The sequence below is a fragment of the Saccopteryx bilineata genome, chromosome 1 (assembly GCF_036850765.1).
Source record: "Saccopteryx bilineata isolate mSacBil1 chromosome 1, mSacBil1_pri_phased_curated, whole genome shotgun sequence".
Taxonomy (NCBI): Eukaryota; Metazoa; Chordata; class Mammalia; order Chiroptera; family Emballonuridae; genus Saccopteryx; species Saccopteryx bilineata.
Window position 1 is genome coordinate 148480387 of NC_089490.1, and position 16800 is coordinate 148497186.

The window sequence follows — 16800 nt, forward strand, 5'->3', positions numbered from 1 at the left end:
CCCCTCACAGGCGATCTTAACCTCATTCAAACTTTAGCCTCTGACCAGGCCCTGGTATTGAGGGTGCAACTTTATAACAAATTCTTTCTGTGTCACTAAGGGCCCCTAAATGGTACCTTAGCTTCACACCAAACCCTAGCCCCCTTGCTTACCCCAATCACTTAACCCCAGAGAAGAAGTACTGCCTCATCCTCACACCTTCTTCTCAGGTCCCTAAATAACGGATCCTCTCCCCACCTCAAATCTCACTCTAGATTACAAAATAAAGTTCCAGACTTGTCCCAAACCTTCATCTACCCACCCAAATTCCAGAACTGGATGTCCCAACCCCATCCCCAATCCTCACCACAGATTCCTAAGCACTGGTCTTGATTTCCTCCAAACTTTTCATCTTCAAGTAAAGGGTCTCACCTCCATCCCTAGCTCTTCTCTTCCCCACTCAGGTCTCCAAATGAGTGTCCTAGCCTCAATCCCAAATCTTCACACATACCCCCATTAAATGGGGGTGTCTGGCTCTACCCCTAACCAGGTCATTGCCACAGAAAGGAGTAGTTTCCTGCTGTTTCTGGGGTGAGGCAGAGCCCCCTCGCCCTACTGGGACCCCCCAGTGTGAAGAGGCCCCAGGGGGTCAGATGGGGCTGTCTGTGCAATTGAACAAGAGCAGACATATGGGATCTGATGACGCTTCCGCACAGAAGAACCCGAGGGGCGTATCCTGGGCCCTGAACTCCCCCCTCACCACCAAGACAGAGAAGTCAGCAGTGCCTCCTTCCCAGCCTCTGACTCTTCACACAAAGAGCCTCTGTATCCCTGGAGAGGAGGGGGTGGGGCCCCATCTGGCCTGAGGGGGAGATGGAGGCTCCCAGGATGGGAGCTGCTCATCCTCCCTCCCCAGGGACATCTAAAGCTAAAAGACTCTTATAAAGTTTCTGTCCTGCCTTGCCTTGCTGGAAAGTTCCTGATATATCTAACCCTATCTTCTGACATTCTTGTGCACGTTTGGAAGAACTCTTTGGGACCACACTCTCTGTCACCTTCTATCTCTCTTTCCCTCCAATCAGAGATTCTGTGCCCAGAATAGAGACAGCAAGGGAATCACCCTGCTAATTCTCTCGACTCCCTGAAACTCCCCCAACCCTAAATACTTCACATTCATAATAAAAAGCTCTCAGTGCCTGACCAGGCAGTGGTGCAGTGGATAGAGCATCAGACTGGGATGCAGAGGACCCAGGTTCAAGACCCCGAGGTCTCCAGCTTGAGCTCAGGCTCATCTGGTTTGAGCAAAAAGCCCACTAGCTTGAACCCAAGGTCCCTGGCTCCAGCAAGGGGTTACTCAGTCTGCTGAAGGCCCACGGTCAAGGTACATATGAGAAAGCAATCAATGAACAACTAAGGTGTTGCAACGTGCAATGAAAAACTAATGATTGATGCTTCTCATCTCTCTCTGTTCCTGTCTGTCTGTCCCTGTCTATCCCTCTCTCTGACTCACTCTCTGTCTCTGTAAAAAATAAATAAATAAAATTTTTAAAAAAAGCTCTCAGTTATGAGTGTAGCAGAGAGGATAAGACATTTCTGACAAATAAAGGAATAGGGATTTATTGGGCCTAAGGAATTCCCTAGCTTCCTGGCCTAGATTGGTTCAAAATCAGGGGCTCAGGAGGTCCCTTCACCCTGCAGAGGATCAGTTTTGAGGATGTGTAGGAAGATGGGTAGCAATAGCCAGGTGCTGGCCAGCAGAGGTCATACCTCCAGGGAGGGATCAACATGGCCGACCTTCCCCGGACAGTACTGATCTCAGGCTGTTCGTCTGGAATTGGCCTGGAGCTTGCCGTTCAGCTGGCTCGTGACTCCAGGCAGCGCTACCAGGGTAAGGGGCTCAGGGCAGGGCTGGGAGGGGTAGGGGTGGGCATGGCTTCCAGGACCCTCTGCTCCCACCACACTATTGCCACTAGCATTTCCCTCCAGTGCATTGTGGGCTTGGAGAGGACCCAGGACAAGTGGAGACCTTTTCCCACCTCTCCTTGTGAATCCTCCCCTCATCTAGTGAATATTTCATGAGCACCTACTGGGTGCCAGACTCTGTTCTAGGTGCTGTGAACAAAACAGACCCAAATCTCTGTCCTGATTAATAGTATAATAAGGGAGGGCAAGGAGGACAGACAATGAACAGATTTAAATTTTTATCATATGTCTAGTGCTAATAAGTGCTAAGAAGCAAAATAAAGCAAAGGGAACATGGAAGGATGGGCAATAGTGTTAGAAGGGCTGGTCTGCTTCTGACCAGGTAGCTCAGTGGATAAAGCACCATGCCAGCACATCGTGGTTGCCAGTTCCATCCTTGCTCAGGGTGGTCAGGGCACATATGAGAAGCAAACAATAAGTATGCAACTAAATGGAACAACTAAGTAGAACAAGAGTTGATGCTTCTCTCTTCCTCCTTTCCATTTTCTCTATCTCTTTCTCCCCCTCTCCCCCCTTCTCCTCTCTCTCTCTCTAAAAATCTGTCTCTCTCTCTCTCTCTCTCTCTTAATCAATGGGGGGGGGAAAATGTTTTAGAAGGATGGTCTGGGAGGTTTCATTCAGGCATTCCCTAGGACTCCCCTCCTCCACCCCTCCTCGGATTACTGCTCCAAGATAAGCCTCTTAAGTGAATCTGACCTTGGGGTTCAAGTGGTATTCTAGGCCTGGGGACTTGGCTTCCTGCAATTCTGGAGCAATCCCTAATCTTCACCCCACTCATGGAGACTTCTGACCCAGAGCAGGCTGCAGTCAAAGTGGCCAAAGGGCTGTTACTTAAGAGGAGGCTTCAGGGAGTGAGGTCATTGTCCTAGTTGGAAGAGCTGCTTCTTCCAGCCCTCTACCCTCTGTCTTAGACATCACAGCTTTGGGTGTGAGAGTCTGAATGCCAGTGTGAAAGAAAGTCACTGTGCTCTATGTGTCCCTGTGGCAGGCAGATGAGTATATAAAGCTGCTAAAGGATGATGTTTATTGAGTGCTTACACTGTGCCAGGCTAAGTGTTTTTCATATACAGTAGCTATTTCATCCTTATATCACACCTAGGAGATGGCTGCTATCATTTGCTTTGCCTGAGAAATGAGGGAACGGAGGCACAGACTGCCAAAGATTCTTGCCCAAGGTTTCCCAGCTGGAAAGTGGCAGAGCCAGGATCTGAACCCCGACAGCCTAGACCTTGTGTTCACCCTTGTCACTATGTTGTGTACAGATGCTGTGGCCCCATTCATCTGTGCAGCACCCATGAATCACATAGGCCCACAATCAATATGCACTTGTCCCCTAGGAGTATGTATGGGTGATTGTGGGTACACGCATGGAGGGAGTGGTACTAACATATACACAGGCGTGTGAGATCAGCATTCTGATCAATTTTGGTTCAAATCTCAGTTCTAACACTAGCTAAGTAGGGGTGGGACAGAGAGGGAATGTCATTTTGTTGAACTTTAGTTTGTTCATCTGCATTATGGAGAGAACTACTTACCTGTTCTGGTTACCATTGTTAAACAACAAATCACCCTCAAAATTTATGTTGTAAAAAACTATAATCATTTATCTCACAGTTCACAAAGGCCATGAATCCAGAAGGGCTCAGCTGGGTGGTTCTGATTCAGTATCAAAGGCTACAATAAGCATAGAAGAGGCTGAAACATGTCAGGTTTTGGACAAGCATCTCTCCCTTTCGGTAATCTCAGGGCTCCTCTACTTAGTCTCTTTACCTGGGCTAACTTGAGTTTCCTCCCAACATGGTGGCCTCAGGATAGCTGGGCTGTTATGGGGTGGCTGAAAGCATCAAGAGTGAGTATTCAACCTGACCTGTGGTGGCGCAGTGGGATAAAGCATCGACCTGGAACACTGAGGTTGCCAGTTCGAAACCCTGGGCTTGCCTGGTCAAGGCACATATGGGAGTTGATGCTTCCTGCTCCTCCCCCTTCTCTCTCTCTCTGTCTAAAAATCAATAAATAAAATATTTTTAAAAAATATTAAGAAAAAAAGAGTGAGTATTCAGCCTGACCAGGTGATGTGCAGTGGATAGAGCACTGACCTGGGATGCTGAGGTCCCAGATTCAAAACTCCAACGTCTCCAGCTTGAGCACAGGCTCACCAGCTTGAGCACGGTGTCACCAGCTTGAGTGTGGGATCATGATCCCATGGTTGCTGGCTTGAACCCAAGGTTTCTGGCTTGAGCAAGGGTCACTGGCTTGGTTGGAGCTTCTAGTCAAGGCACGTGTGAGAAGCAATCAGTGAACAACTCCAGTGCTGCAACTATGAGTTGAAGCTTCCCATCTCTCCCTTTCTCTCTGGAAAAAAAAAAAAAAAGAGTGAGTTTTTAGCAAACAAGGCAGAAACTGCAGCACCTTTTCTGGCCCAGTTTTAGAAGTCACACAACATCATTTTCACCATATTTTATTGGTTCAGAGCCAATCACAAGATTCAAGGAGATGGGAAAGAGACTCATATCTTAATGGGGGAGTAGCAAGGTTCTAGAAGAGCGTATGCAATGAAAGATATGGCCATCTTTGGAAAATAAGTCATAGACTCAATATAAGGTTCTTGTGAGGATTAGAGATAGTGCTTACAACAGTGTTTAGCACAGTGTCTGGCACATGGTAGGTGTTCAAAAGTTGGAACTTATGTTGATGATGTATTGTGTCTATTCATACTTGTATGTGTATGTAGCACATATATTGACCCAAGGTATATATGCATTTCTTTTTATATTTATTTTATTGTCTGACCTAATAGACTATAAATTTCATGAAAGCACAGATTTTATCCTATTTAATGCAATAGCCTCAGCACCTAGAATAGGACATGGTATGTAGTACATGCTCAACAAACACATTGCATGGATGGATGGATGGATGAATGGATGGATGGATGGATGGATGGATGGATGGATGGATAAACATGTAAAGATATATATACAAGTGTGCATTTGTGTATATGTGGTGAATGGAGGTACGTAAACCTGTGGGTTTCTGTACCTCTGCGACTGCTTACGCAAGATCACAGAAAAGTACAAGTCCATACATATGGGAAAGGAGTCAGTGGCTGCTCCAACTCTGTTCTCTGTCCCCAGTGGTGGCCACCATGAGAGATCTTGGAAAGAAGGGGACATTGGAGGCAGCTGCTGGGGACACTCTGGGTCAGACCCTTACTGTGGCTCAGCTGGACGTATGCAGTGATGACTCAGTGGCCCAGTGTCTCAGCTGCATCCAGGGAGGAGAAGTGGACGTGCTGGGTGAGACTGGGAAGCCCCTGGGGTCACTCGGCCTAAGCACAAATCCTCATCACAGTAAGGCCCCAGTGTCTGGGCACCAGCATTCTTGTTTCACTAGCATCCTCTCACCCCGAACAGAAGGTGTATACCAGTTGGCTAAGAGCCAAGGTGCCAATTAGTTTACTAGGGATACAAGAAATAAATTGAAGCCTGAAGTCAGGGAAATCTTACTGAAGAAAATTCCTCACATATGGAGAAAATCATATGTGGTTGAGAAAATTACTTTGATGAGTCATTTGGGGAAGGGAAAATGATGAAGAAGCAACCCATGGTTTCTTAACAACTTTCTAAGGAGGGTGGGTGTGGCTGTTTTGATGCAATTTGGGGTCAGAGCTGAATTGCTCATGCATTGTTCCTGGCAGCCTTCCCTCTTCCCAGGGTTCAGAGTCTCCGATAACAAATGTTGAATTATATGTAAAGATCATCAAGGCTCCACATTTGTCCATCCAATAAAACCTGAACTGGCCCTGGATTTGGGGGGGGGGGGGTTTAGAGAATGTCCCTGGAAGAGTGACACTAAAAGGGTTGGGGGGACTTCAAAGTAACCTCAGCACCTCCACCTTAGTGAATAATGCTGGAGTGGGCCTGGTGGGGCCTCTGGAGGGGTTCAGCCTAACTACCATGCAGAGTGTCTTTGATACCAACTTTTTCGGAGCTGTCCGTCTGGTCAAAGCTGTGCTTCCTGGCATGAAGAGAAGGCGACAGGGCCACATTGTGGTGGTCAGCAGTGTCATGGGGCTACAGGGTAAGCTCTGGGGACCCCTCCCTTGGGAATTCCCCCAATGTCTGACCCTCTCCCAATGTCCATCTCCAGCTAGAAGGATGGCAAATAGGTTTTAGCTCATATTCCAAATGACCTGTGTTGAGAAGGATTTTGAAACTCAAAAGGAAAATTCTGGGGTAGATGAACTATGTCTGCCATGGTGCAGGAATAGACTGTGGTGATAAAGATGCTGCCAGTGGCCATTCACATCCCAGCATCAACCCCACTTCTGAACAAGTCCAAAAATCTCTCTCATCAATGCCCTCCCCCCAAAATCAGAACTCCTTCTTCTGAGATTTCTCCTTGATAAACACTTGCCACCAGCCATCAAAAATGTCTAGATTTGGGATTCTGAAATTCCTTAGCAAAGAGAGCAGTGATGGACTAGTGGTGTCTGCTATGGGCCTACTGTGGAAGTCACCTACTTGCTATCCATGCTCTTGGTTCTGTCCTCCTTGAACCCCTCTAGACTTGCTTCCTCCCTCTGGCCATTTCCTCAGATCTGTCGCCTTCCCCAGCTGCCCCCTAAGTAATCCACCTTATTTATTATCTTGCAACAGGGAAATTGTGTTTACTTAGCTCATCCCTTTGGTCCCTTATCCAGCCACATTTATTGCTCAACAAGACTGACAAGGGCCTGACCTGTGCTGGCGCAGTGGATAAAGCATTGACCTGGAATGCTGAGGTTGCCCGTTTGAAACCTGCACTTGTCTGGTCAAGGCACATATGGGAGTTGATGCTTCCAGCTCCTCCCCCCCTTTCTCTCTCTCTCTCTCTCCTCTCTAAAATGAATAAAAAAAAAAAAAAGACTGACAAGGACCCCGCTACACAGGACTTGCCCTCAGGGCCCTGGGGATCCCAGGCCCAAGTGGCCCAGGGGTTTAGAGAATGGAGAAAAGTAGGGGAATTTCCTGGGCTGAGGGGAGATGGAACACTGCTGGGAAGAAGTGGCACCTGGACCTCAAGACAACTTCATCCTGAGCCTATAGGCTCCCATCACACTAAACCATACACCCATCACGTTGGTCCCAGATAGCTCCTCATTTCCATCCTCCAACCCTCTTTGCTCTGTCTGCTAAAGACCACCTCCCTCTGGACCCACAAAACCCATTATGCAGATCCCCAAGGGGTCAACCTTTCTTTAATCCTCTCAGGTGTCATGTTCAACGATGTCTATGCAGCCTCCAAGTTTGCCCTGGAAGGATTCTTCGAGAGTCTGGCTATTCAGTTGCTGCAGTTTAACATCTTGTGAGGGGGGCACTGGGGCAGTGAGGGGGCTATGGAGGCAGGGAGGGGGAGTGGAGGTGGTGATGGGGCAGACAAGTAAATGGGGACAATGGAGAAGATGGGGGTACAGGAAAGAATGAAATAATGATGGGAGAAATGGGGGTGAACAGGAAAGAGGGACAGTAATGACCAAAATGGGGCCGTGAGTTTGTTGGCATGCTAGTGTCCTCTCACCCTGAACAGAAGCGATATACCAGCTGGCTAAGAGCCCAAGGTGCCAGTTTTTTAGAGATACATGCCCAGGTCCTTGTTCCCAGTGTCTCCCTGGTAGAACCGGGCCCAGTGGCCACCGACTTCGAAGGAAAGCTCCTGGAGCAAGTTTCCATGGCCGAGTTCCCAGGCACTGACCCTGACACCCTGCACTACTTCCGGGACCTCTATCTCCCAGCTTCCAGGGAACTCTTTCACTCTGTGGGGCAGAGTCCACAGGATGTGGCCCAGGTGAGTGGGGGGACCCAGAGCCCCAGGACATGGCTTAGATCAGGGGTCGGGAACCTATGGCTCGTGAGCCGGATGTGGCTCTTTTGATGGCTGCATCTGGCTCGCAGACAAATCTTTAATAAAAATAATAATAACATTAAGAAATATAAAACATTCTCATGTATTACAATCCATTCATTTTCTACCTCTCATGTTCAGGGTAGGTACACAGGTCATTGTATGGCTCTCACAGAATTACATTTTAAAATATGTGGGGTTCATGGCTCTCTCAGCCAAAAAGGTTCCCGACCCCTGGCTTAGATCTACGGGGAGTCCCTCCTACAGAACTCTAGTCGCTGGGTCCCAGCTCAGGACTCCAACCCACAGGTTATTGTCAAGGTCATCAGCTCGGCCAGACCACCACTGCGCCGACAGACCAACGCCCGCTACTCCGCGCTGACGGCGCTCAAAACCACGGACCCCTCCGGCAGCCTGTACGTGCGGACTGCCCACAGCCTGCTCTTCCGCTGGCCACGCCTCCTCAGCCTCGGTCTCCGCTGTTTGGCCTGCGGCTGCTTCCGCTCTCGGGTATCGCCCCGGTGAGCCTCGCCCAGCACAATCCACTCCTGAGCAGCCATACTTCTTCCCGGCCACACCCAGATCAGAGGACATACAGGCCATTCATTCATTCATTCATTGGGGGCAAATTCTGCCTTACCCGCCCTGTACCTGGCCGTGGCTCAACCTCAAGGCACAGACCCCTCTGTGATCAGGCCTGGGGTAGTGAGAAGGGAACTATGGCCCTGGGCTGAGGAGTCCAGAGCAGGGAGCTGGTGCTGTCTGGGAAGGCAAGAGAGGCTTCCGGGAGGAAGGGGCATTGTCCATGGATATTGAAGGGTCAAACAGACTGTCTCTCAGGACTTCTTTATTTTGGGCCTGGGAATACAGAAATGATCCAAACACCGCCATCACCCTCCCCATACACACACATGCATAGAGCAGAGTTGACTAGGAAGTCTCCAGACTTTTCTAGTTACACACTCCATTAGCAAAATGTGTTTGTGCACACATAGCAATGTACATATATTTTCCACAAAATATAGATTTGTAACCACTAACAGTTGCTATATTAAGTATTTAATAAAGCTCAATTTCTTATATCTAAATAAAAAAATTTTAAAGCAATAGTGTCCACCTCACACCCATTACAATGGCTACTATCAACAACAACAACAAAAAACAGAAAATAACAAGTGTTGGCAAAGATGTAGAGAAATTGGAACCCTCGTGTATTGTTGGTGAGAATGTAGTGTCACCTCTATGGAAAACAGTACGGCAGTTCCTTGAAAAATTAAGCAGAATTCTGATACAACCCAGCAATTTCATTTCTGGATATTATCCAAAAGAATTGCAAACGGGGTCTCGGAGGGATATTTGCACATCCATGTTCATAGCAGCATGATTCAAAACAGCAACTCAAGTGTCCATCAATGGATGAATGGATAAACAAAACGTGGCCCATCCATGCAATGAAATGTTATTTAAACTTAAAAAGAAAGGAAATTCTGACATATAGTATGCCATGGATGAACTTGAGAACATTATGCTGAATGAAATAAGCCATACACAAAAAAGCAAATACTGTATGATTCTATTTATTTGAGGTTCCTAGAGTAGACAAATTCATAGAGACATAAGTAGATGGTGGATGCCGGGGGGGGGGGGATACTAAAGGGAGGGGGGATGGTGAGTTAATATTTAATAGGGAAAGAATTTTAATTTTGCAAGATGAAGAGTTCTGGAGATGAATGCTGGTGACACACACTAATCTGAATGTACTGAACACTAATGAGCTGTACACTTACAAATGTTAAGATGGTAAATTTTGTGTCATGTATATGTTACCACAATTAAAATTATTTTATTTTATTTTTTTTGTTTTTAATTTTTATTTTTTTTATTTTTTTATTTATATTCATTTTAGAGAGGAGAGAAAGAGGAGAGAGGGAGACAGGGGAGAGGAGCTGGAAGCATCAACTCCCATATGTGCCTTGACCAGGCAAGCTCAGGTTTTGAACCGGCAACCTCAGCATTTTGAGGTCGACGCTTTATCCACTGCGCCACCACAGGTCAGGCCAATTAAAATTATTTTAAAAGTAACAGAGGGCCTGACCAGGTGGTGGCACAGTGGCTAGAGCATCAGACTGGGACTCAGAAGACCCAGGTTCGAAACCCCGAGGTCACCGGCTTGAACGCAGGTTCATCCATCTTGAGGAGGGGCTCACCAGCTTGAGCGCAGGGTGGCTGGCTTGCGCATGGGATCATAGACATGACCCTGTGATCACTGGCTTGAGCCCAAAGGTCACTGGCTTGAAACTCAAGGACACTGGCTTGAGCCCAAGGTCACCAGCTTGAGCAAAGGGTCACTCGCTCTGCTGGAGCCTCCCGTCAAAGTACATATGAGAAAGCAATCAATGAACAACTAAGGAGCCACAACAAAGAATTGATGCTTCTCATCTCTCTCCCTTTCTGCCTGTCTGTCCCTATCTGTCCCTCTCTCTGTCTGTCACAAAAAATAACAGAGGTCCCACCTGAGCCCCCAAAACATTGTCCCCAAGTTTTTCAGCCCTCCTCTGGAGAATTCGGAAGCAAATGGACTCTGGGTATAAATACTGCCTCTATCTCTTTTTCACTGGATGACTGGGCAGGTGATTTCCCTGGTCTCGCCTTCTATAAAACAGGGTTAGGAACAGCAGTGCTGAAACAACAGGAAAAGTGCCCTGCACAGTTACACTTCAGTCGGAGTTTTTGTTGTGGTTCAAGTTCAACCACTACCCTGGAATGCCAGTCTCCCAGGCAAAGTGGTTTTTTTATTCATGTTTGCTCTGCAGCCTCAGAAAGTGGACACACTCGGAACCTTTCCAGTCATAAATGCAGAAATCAAGGTTGTAAGGAGCAGAGGGGAGGGCTAGGAGTTGAGTCTAGGGCCGTCCAACTCAGTTTACACTGGTCTTCAGTGGTCTCTAGTGGCCTAAGAAAGGGGAGATTGAATCTGGGGCCCTCGTAAGAGATTTCTCTCTGAAAGATAATGAGGGCTATTTAGTATGTTTTGTCAAATTAAGTCCTCCCCTCCCCTCCTCTTAGTGGATTTTAAAAACAATGTTGGAATACCAGCAAAAGAATAGATGAAATTAGATAATGGTTATGGTTGTGCAAACTTGTGAATATACCAAAACCCACTGAATTATGCATTTTAAAATGGCAAATTTTATGGTATGTGAATTATACCTCAATTCAGAAATTAAATTAGTTTTTTAAAAGAATACATGAAGTGCATTGTTGGGCAGATAAAATGTATTATGCTCACTTTGTTAAAAATGGCGCTGCCCATGTGAGGCCGTAGCCCAGGTGATATTAATGTGTGTTGAGAATCCTTGTAGCCTGGGGCTTGGTTTTGGGATTAAGCCTTTCCTACCCTTTTTGATGTGGGGTGGCACAATCCAATCATGCCTCAGAGAAGTGACTTTGTATTAGAGACTTCCCTATTTTGTATACTGAATTAGAGGTTGTGAAGCTACAGTATAAAATGGGGGCAGAACGAAAGTTTGCTCTCTTGGTTCCTGAGATTATCATTAGAGGAGAGAGCAGAGCAGAGAGCAGAAAGAGGCCATGTGGCCAGGAGAAGCAGCCAAGATGGCGGAGTATTGAGTGAGAGGCCAGTTTGTGCAGTTTGACGCTGGAGAAGGAAGGAGATGGGGAACAGAGGAGAATAAGGCTGGTGAGCTAGAAACCTTTGATTCTAGGAAACTCGAATAAGTCAGTAGCTTTGTGAGCACTGAATGTGAGTGGGTTTCGGAGCCCAGTGTGTGTTTTTACTTGCCCACCGGGTGCAAGCTAGAATTAAAGACTATGGCCCACCAGTTTGTGGCTCCGTTGTTTCTTTACTGACTGTCTGAATCCAATGCGAACCTGCATGGGCCGGGCTGCTGTGATGGTGGCCCTGGCCACTGGCTTTACATGCATATATGCAGGAAGTCTTTGGATTTCCCCAGGAGGCTCACCCCAGGATTACATCAACCAATTTCTTCCACCTTGGGCTTCCGGTTATGTTGGGTTCTGCCAATGGGAGGTTTCAGTGGAAAATTGGAAGTGGGATGAGAAAGACCAGAGTATTTATTCCCCAAGCGCCCTCCATTCAGGGTTTCTGTGGATTCATAGAATTTCCACATCTAAGGCTCAGCTCCAGTTTCTGAGAACCACTCTCTTCTCCCTTTGCCCCTGGCTAAAGATGGTGATGAGATCCCACGGTTGCCTTCAAGATGGCACTGCTCTTCCTCCATAGGACTCCCTACCACTGCCCTTTCTTCACAATTGTCCCTGTCTTCATCCCTCCCCTATTTGCCCACTTGAGGGTGCTATCTCTTCCCATCCAAGATCCTGACTGATGTAATATATGTATATTAGATCGCAGAAGAGCAAAGGGCACTCAGTACAGCAGCACCTGACTCCACCAATAGACCATTATCAATATTTGCTGTCTGCCTTACCCAAAAGGTCTCTGACTCTCCCACATTTTATGTTTAACATTTCCTTGCTTTCCAAAACATTCCTTTAACTAAATTATGTTGAAAGACAAGTTGCTCTCTTTGTCAAGAAGGAAAAGCCATCATAATCATCATAAGTGAAGCCACACTTGATATTTATTTGTGGGTGAGGCATACAGTATTCCAAACCCCATTCTCATAGGCTTTCTCTGTGCAAAAAAAATACTAGACCTTCTCTCCCAGCTTCCCTTGCAGCTAGAGGGTGAGCATATGACCCCGATTCTACTCAGCAGATTTAGAATTTTTCTCAGCACAGGATTTAGAATTGAGAGCTGGCCACCCAGAGAATGCAGGATCAGCAAGGGCACGTGGCAGAAGGGGAAAGAGCATTGCATTGCCAGGCGTGGCAGCAAAAGCTGGAACTGCTGGCTGGTTTCAGGGGGATGATTTAAGCTGTGGCCTTAGCCGCTGCCTGCACCCCTACTTTGTTCCTTCTCATTTTCCAAGGCTGGTGATTGCATGAGCCCCCAGGATCCACCCAATAAATTCCTTTGCAACTTAAATCACCCTGAGTCAGTTTCTGATGCATTTAAGGAAGAATCATCACCAATCCAGATGGCAACTATAAAAATAAATGCAGTGGAGGGGGGTTCTTATTAAATCTAGCTGGATGCTATTGCTATTTTATTGTTTACCATGGAAACCAACAGAAACTGGCATTAAAAAGGTGTTATGGTCATGCTTACCTTTGCCTCTTTCTTTCAACACTCAAGCCCAAATCCCCTCACTTCCTCGTCTTAACAAAGACAAGTTCATCCCACGAGGGGCTCAGCCATGTCCGCAGAAATTACAATAGTATGTGGCACATGATAGACACCCAAATACCTAACAAATGAATGAATGGGTAGGTAAACTAATGCATTAAAATGAGACTCTCCTTGACCTAATAAGAAGGATTTAGAGATCTTTTCCTACCCTCTAAACCAGCATGCTCCACCTTTCTCCCAGGTCTTTGCACAGGCTGTTCCCTCCCCTAGAAACAAAACTGTCTTTTTCCTCCCACCTCTAACCCTTCACCTGGTCACTTTTACTTCACTAAAACTTTCAGGTCTCAGCCAAAATACTACTTCCTTTGGGAAGCCCTCCTTGATTCCCCAGCCTCATTGGGTTAGGAGGTTCCTCTGGGCCTTCCCAACTGCTTATTTATAGGTGGCTCTCCTTGATTGGGCTGTGAGCTCAGTGGGGGCAGATACCATTGTAACACCAGGGTGCTTTCTCAGACCCAGTAATCAACCCTGAATGTGACTGCTGAATTTTTTTTTCTCCCCAGTTTAGCAACCAACTTCTTGGGAAAATTTTCACTGCCAGCCAAGCCCTCCTTACCTCAGGGAGGAATGCAATGCCTTTAGGGTTCAGGGAGCAAGGCCATATCCTGAAGCCTTGGGGAAAACAAGAGGTGATCAGAAGGCCTCGGGAACAAAGAAATGTCCTAGGAGCCTGAGCTGGGACTGGAAGTGACTAAGCTGGGCACCTCCTGGCCCACCATCCAACCCAAGCAGCTCTTTATACCTTCTACCTGAGCAAGAAAGAGCACTTCTCTGGGCCTGTTTCCTCATCTGTAAAATAGAGGCGTTGCTGGAAAGTCCCTACTAAGTGCCAGAACTTAGTAGCTGTTTCAGAAATGACAACCACATTCTTTGCCTCCTGGGTCCAGCCCGCCCTTTCCCGGGAAGCCTCTGCTGGAAGCCCTGGAGGCGGAGGAGGAGGGAAAAACAGAGGCCACACATCCCTGCAAGGACGTTCCTCCCGCCCGGCCTCTTCGCTGCAAACTGGGGTTCCAGGGAAAAGAAGGCTGGCCGAATCTCAGCCTCAGCGGCAGCTTCGGGCAAGCGGCCAACGTCCCCACTCTCCACCACCCGCATTCCAGCGGGAGGGGGCGAAGCAGTTGCTCGGCGTCGGACCGGAGGCTAGCTGGCGCCCTCTCGTGGCCAAGCGACAGACTGGATTTGAGCTTTAACGACTGGAGCGGACAAGGTGGAGCCCATAGCTACTTTCCCACTTCTTACCCTCTTTTCGCTCCCTCTTTTTAATTAAGCCCGGGTTCAAGAGCTCAGTTCCATCATTTAACGACTGTGTGACCCTGGAAAAGTCATTTAACCCCTGTGCCTCAGTTTCCTAGCTGCACAAATTGAGGTAAGACACCTCACCTTCCAGTGCCTTGTTTTTTTCATCAGCAAAATGGGTCCATTTAAGTTGCTGAAAGGATTAAAAGAAACAGTCCCAGTGAAGGCAGCTACAGTAAATATCACTCCACAAAGGCCAGGGGTTTTGTCCTGTTTACTACTGTGTTCCCAGAGCCTACAACAAGGCCACGTACACAGTAGGAGCCCAATGCACAGTCACTGAGCTTATTCTTCTTTTGGGGGACCTGAGGTTGGGTGGAGTAGAGGAGATAGATGTGTGAGGTGGAAGTTTCTGCTATCACTCATTCATTTGTTCATTGGATGGCAAGGACCCATCCCTGAGGGACACCTCCATTCACCCACCCCATCTCCATTTGCTTTCAAAGTGTTTCCTGTCTCATCTGCTATTCATCAGCACCCAAGGGCAGTTTTTCCCTTCCTGGGACCAACCCCAAGTCAAACAGAAACTCAGGAAGCCACAGGTTTGAGCATGCTTCATGAAGGCTCAGATGTGCCCACCAGACAAGGATTCCCACTCGGAAGACATAGAGGGAGCCCACCCTCTATGTGGAGAAAGAGGTGGGAGGGACTGAGGACCAAACCTCTGCACCACTGGCCTTTGGACAACACCCTCTCCTGGACACTTGGGAGCCCCTGCGACAGAAGAGGGGCGACAAGGACACCTCATGTGAGACAAGGATGTGAAGGGGATAGCTCATCACAACCAAGGTATAGCTGAATGAATCAATGAAGATTCCCTGAGAGTGGTAGAACATGCAACTCTAAATGAACACCAAAGTTGTAGAACAGTGGTTCTCAACCTTTCTAATGCTGTGACCCCGCAATACAGTTCCTCATGTTGCGGTGACCCCAAACCAAAAAATAATTTTGGTGGCTACTTCATAACTGTAATTTTGCTACAGTTATGATTCGGAATGTAAATACCTGATATGCATTATGTATTTTCCGATGGCTTTAGGCGACCCCGCTGGGGTCGCGACCCACAGGTTGAGAACCGCTGTTCTAGAACCTTCTAAATTACCTGCTTCACCAATCCAGGGCTTAATTTGATTCTGTTGATTCTTTGCTACATAAGAAATTGTTTACCTAGACTTAAGTGTATTACCCAACCTCCTGGCTCATCTGCATGCCACAGGGCAAGCAGCTCGCCCTCTTGGAGCCTCCATTTCTTCCTCTTTACCATGGGTGCTAACTCTTACTTCAGCGTGGCTGTGAGACTTCTGTGATTGTACACAGAACATGTGAAACAGAGTCTGGCACATAGTAGGTGCTCAATAAATGCCCGAGGAATAAATGACTAGATTCTACATGTGCCCCTTGTTTCTGGCACACTTGGATTTCCAGTGCTCTACAAAGATAGTCTGGGAAATCAGCATAACACTGTACCTAATTCATGCAAGGCTTGAGGTTTAAGAAGAAAGTGCACTTGAGGTCTTCAGTAAGTTCTCAGTCACAATGCTTTCCACACGGGTAGAGATTTTGTCTGTGGTGGTCACTGCTATATCCCTAGCCTGCGAAAGAGGGCTGGGCTTCTAGTAAATAATTAATGAATTTTTGTTGGATAAATATATATTATCATTGTTTGGGGAGATCTGAGGCCCTCCAATAGGCAAGACCCCACTCCCCAAGCTAGCAGTATTGACTTCACAGAAGAAGAAAAAACCAGACAAACTTGTCTGCAATCCTGCCTACTTCAGACACCATGAAGTGGGCTCAGCATCTTTAATGGGCACATTAACAGCCAGAGAGAATTATTTCAGAACAGAGAACGCTTTCTTCCAGGAATGCTTCAAGCATGATGTGGTTTCGCCCCTGGCTGATTATGTATAATTGCCTTTGGAAAAGGAGCCCAGAGAGTTGGACATGATTTAGGCACAATGGACAATGGCTACAGTTTACAGTTTACTCCTGCAAGAAAGGAGAAACCAATGCAGTGCATGCTAAGCGCAGAAGGATCAGAAGCAAAAGGCTCTGACCCATGCATTCCTCAGAAGGTTCTGTTATGGTGGATCCTGGGGCCAGACAGCTAAATGCCATATGACTGCTCAGGCCTGTGATTGCGAAATGAATATGTTGTGCCTGCTCTGCTTCCATAAGCTCTCAACAATTTCACTAGGGCAGAGGTGTGGACAATCCTGTGTCCTCCTGCCCCTTCCAGCCAATCTTCACCAAGCCCTGAGTCCAGTGCTCTGATTCACATGGCCTAGGCTTCTTGCTGGATGAAGGGAGGGCTTCGGGATAAGACTCCATGGCTCATGGAAAGGATAAGCCCCCTGCCACTCTGG

The 16800-nt window shown here is 47.3% G+C and overlaps 1 protein-coding gene across 2 annotated transcripts; it reads left to right on the plus strand.

Moving 5' to 3' along the window:
* Nucleotides 1-1747: 1747 nt before the first annotated feature.
* RDH8 (retinol dehydrogenase 8) lies at nucleotides 1748-8927 on the plus strand. Of its 2 annotated transcripts, XM_066253341.1 has the most exons (6): nucleotides 1748-1867; nucleotides 5097-5258; nucleotides 5863-6042; nucleotides 7215-7308; nucleotides 7605-7788; nucleotides 8155-8927. In XM_066253341.1, the coding sequence occupies exons 1-6, from the start codon at nucleotides 1765-1767 to the stop codon at nucleotides 8368-8370; spliced, it is 939 nt and encodes a 312-aa protein (XP_066109438.1). In that variant the 5' UTR covers nucleotides 1748-1764; the 3' UTR covers nucleotides 8371-8927. The 2 variants fall into 2 exon arrangements, with proteins under 2 accessions (XP_066109438.1, XP_066109439.1); XM_066253342.1 differs by lacking the exon at nucleotides 5863-6042.
* Nucleotides 8928-16800: the final 7873 nt, after the last annotated feature.

Bases quoted from the DNA above. Each gene is read 5' to 3' on its own strand.
- RDH8 (XM_066253341.1), top strand. From the start codon at position 1,765: ATGGCCGACCTTCCCCGGACAGTACTGATCTCAGGCTGTTCGTCTGGA. The intron at 6,043-7,214 runs GTAAGCTCTGGG...TAATCCTCTCAG, and splicing joins CAGTGTCATGGGGCTACAGG to GTGTCATGTTCAACGATGTC. The intron at 7,789-8,154 runs GTGAGTGGGGGG...TCCAACCCACAG, and splicing joins GTCCACAGGATGTGGCCCAG to GTTATTGTCAAGGTCATCAG.